The following is a 1,028-nucleotide window of genomic DNA, read 5'->3' on the forward strand; positions in this document are numbered from 1 at the left end:
GTGAGAGAGAGAGAGAGTGTGTGTGTGAGAGAGAGAGTGTGTGTGTGAGAGAGTGTGTGTGTGTGAGAGAGAGAGAGAGAGAGAGTGTGTGTTTGTGTGTGTGTCTCTGTCTCCCATATAAACTACATTTGCTGTGTGTGCATAAATATTAATGTGTAAAGTAACTAGTAACTAAAGTAACTTCTAACTAAAGTAGAATATTTCTCTCTGAGATGTAGCGGAGTAGAAGTAGAAAGTAACATGAAGAGAAAAGATTCGAGTAAAGTACAAGTACCTCCACATCTGTACTTAAGTAGAGTACTTGTAAAGTAAATGTCAAACCTGAAAACCACAGGTGATCTTTTAGCGACTCACTACTTTAGACTTTAGTCTTTTAATAGATTTTACTTTTGATTTCTTTGATCCATATCTGTCATTAACTTTTTGCTCGTTGTCCTTTTAACCCTCATGTTGTTCTCGGGTCAAATTTGACCTATTTTCAGTTTTGTCATCACAAAAAATGGGCCTTCGAAATAAGCTGAAAATATCAACATTCATTTTGGAAAAAACATTAAAAAAAAAGCATCCATAGCATTGAAAAAGTGACTAAAATGTCAGAAAAAGCACTAATTATTTTTCCTGGTTGACAGGCAGACAACACAAGGGTTAAGTGAGTGTAGAGCCTGTGTAAGTGTTTGAGTCCCTGCACGTGGTCTCTGAGTTGCATGAGCTGACGTGGTGTTGCCTTTCCTCCGGCAGAGCGAGACTACCACAGTCTGTGTGTGAAGCAGCCGATCGGCAAGGAGCTGTTCCGGCTCTTCTGTCGGAGTCGGCCCGACCTGCAGAACTACATCTCCCTGCAGGACGCTCTGGTACGGTACACCCTCAACTGTGGGACATGGGGTTTAACCCTTGTTCGGTATCCGGGTCAAATTGACCCATTTCTACTTTTTAGAAGAAGAAAAATGGAACAAGTTTCATTTCTACCTGAAATCAGGGGCCTTTCCTTATTTCCTGAGATAAACATGTATTCCTGACTCAGAACATTA

General features: G+C 40.7%; 1 protein-coding gene across 1 annotated transcript in view; it reads left to right on the forward strand.

Annotated features, from left to right (window-relative positions):
* Positions 1-1,028, forward strand: part of LOC116686201 (G protein-coupled receptor kinase 5) — a 26,130-nt gene that overhangs the window by 1,802 nt on the left and 23,300 nt on the right. Inside the window, exon 3 of the mRNA XM_032511184.1 lies at positions 739-851. Within this exon, the coding sequence (XP_032367075.1) occupies positions 739-851 (113 nt within the window). The remainder of the gene's footprint in view (positions 1-738; positions 852-1,028) is intronic.

The sequence above is a fragment of the Etheostoma spectabile genome, unplaced genomic scaffold, assembly GCF_008692095.1.
Source record: "Etheostoma spectabile isolate EspeVRDwgs_2016 unplaced genomic scaffold, UIUC_Espe_1.0 scaffold325, whole genome shotgun sequence".
NCBI classification, from domain to species: domain Eukaryota; kingdom Metazoa; phylum Chordata; class Actinopteri; order Perciformes; family Percidae; genus Etheostoma; species Etheostoma spectabile.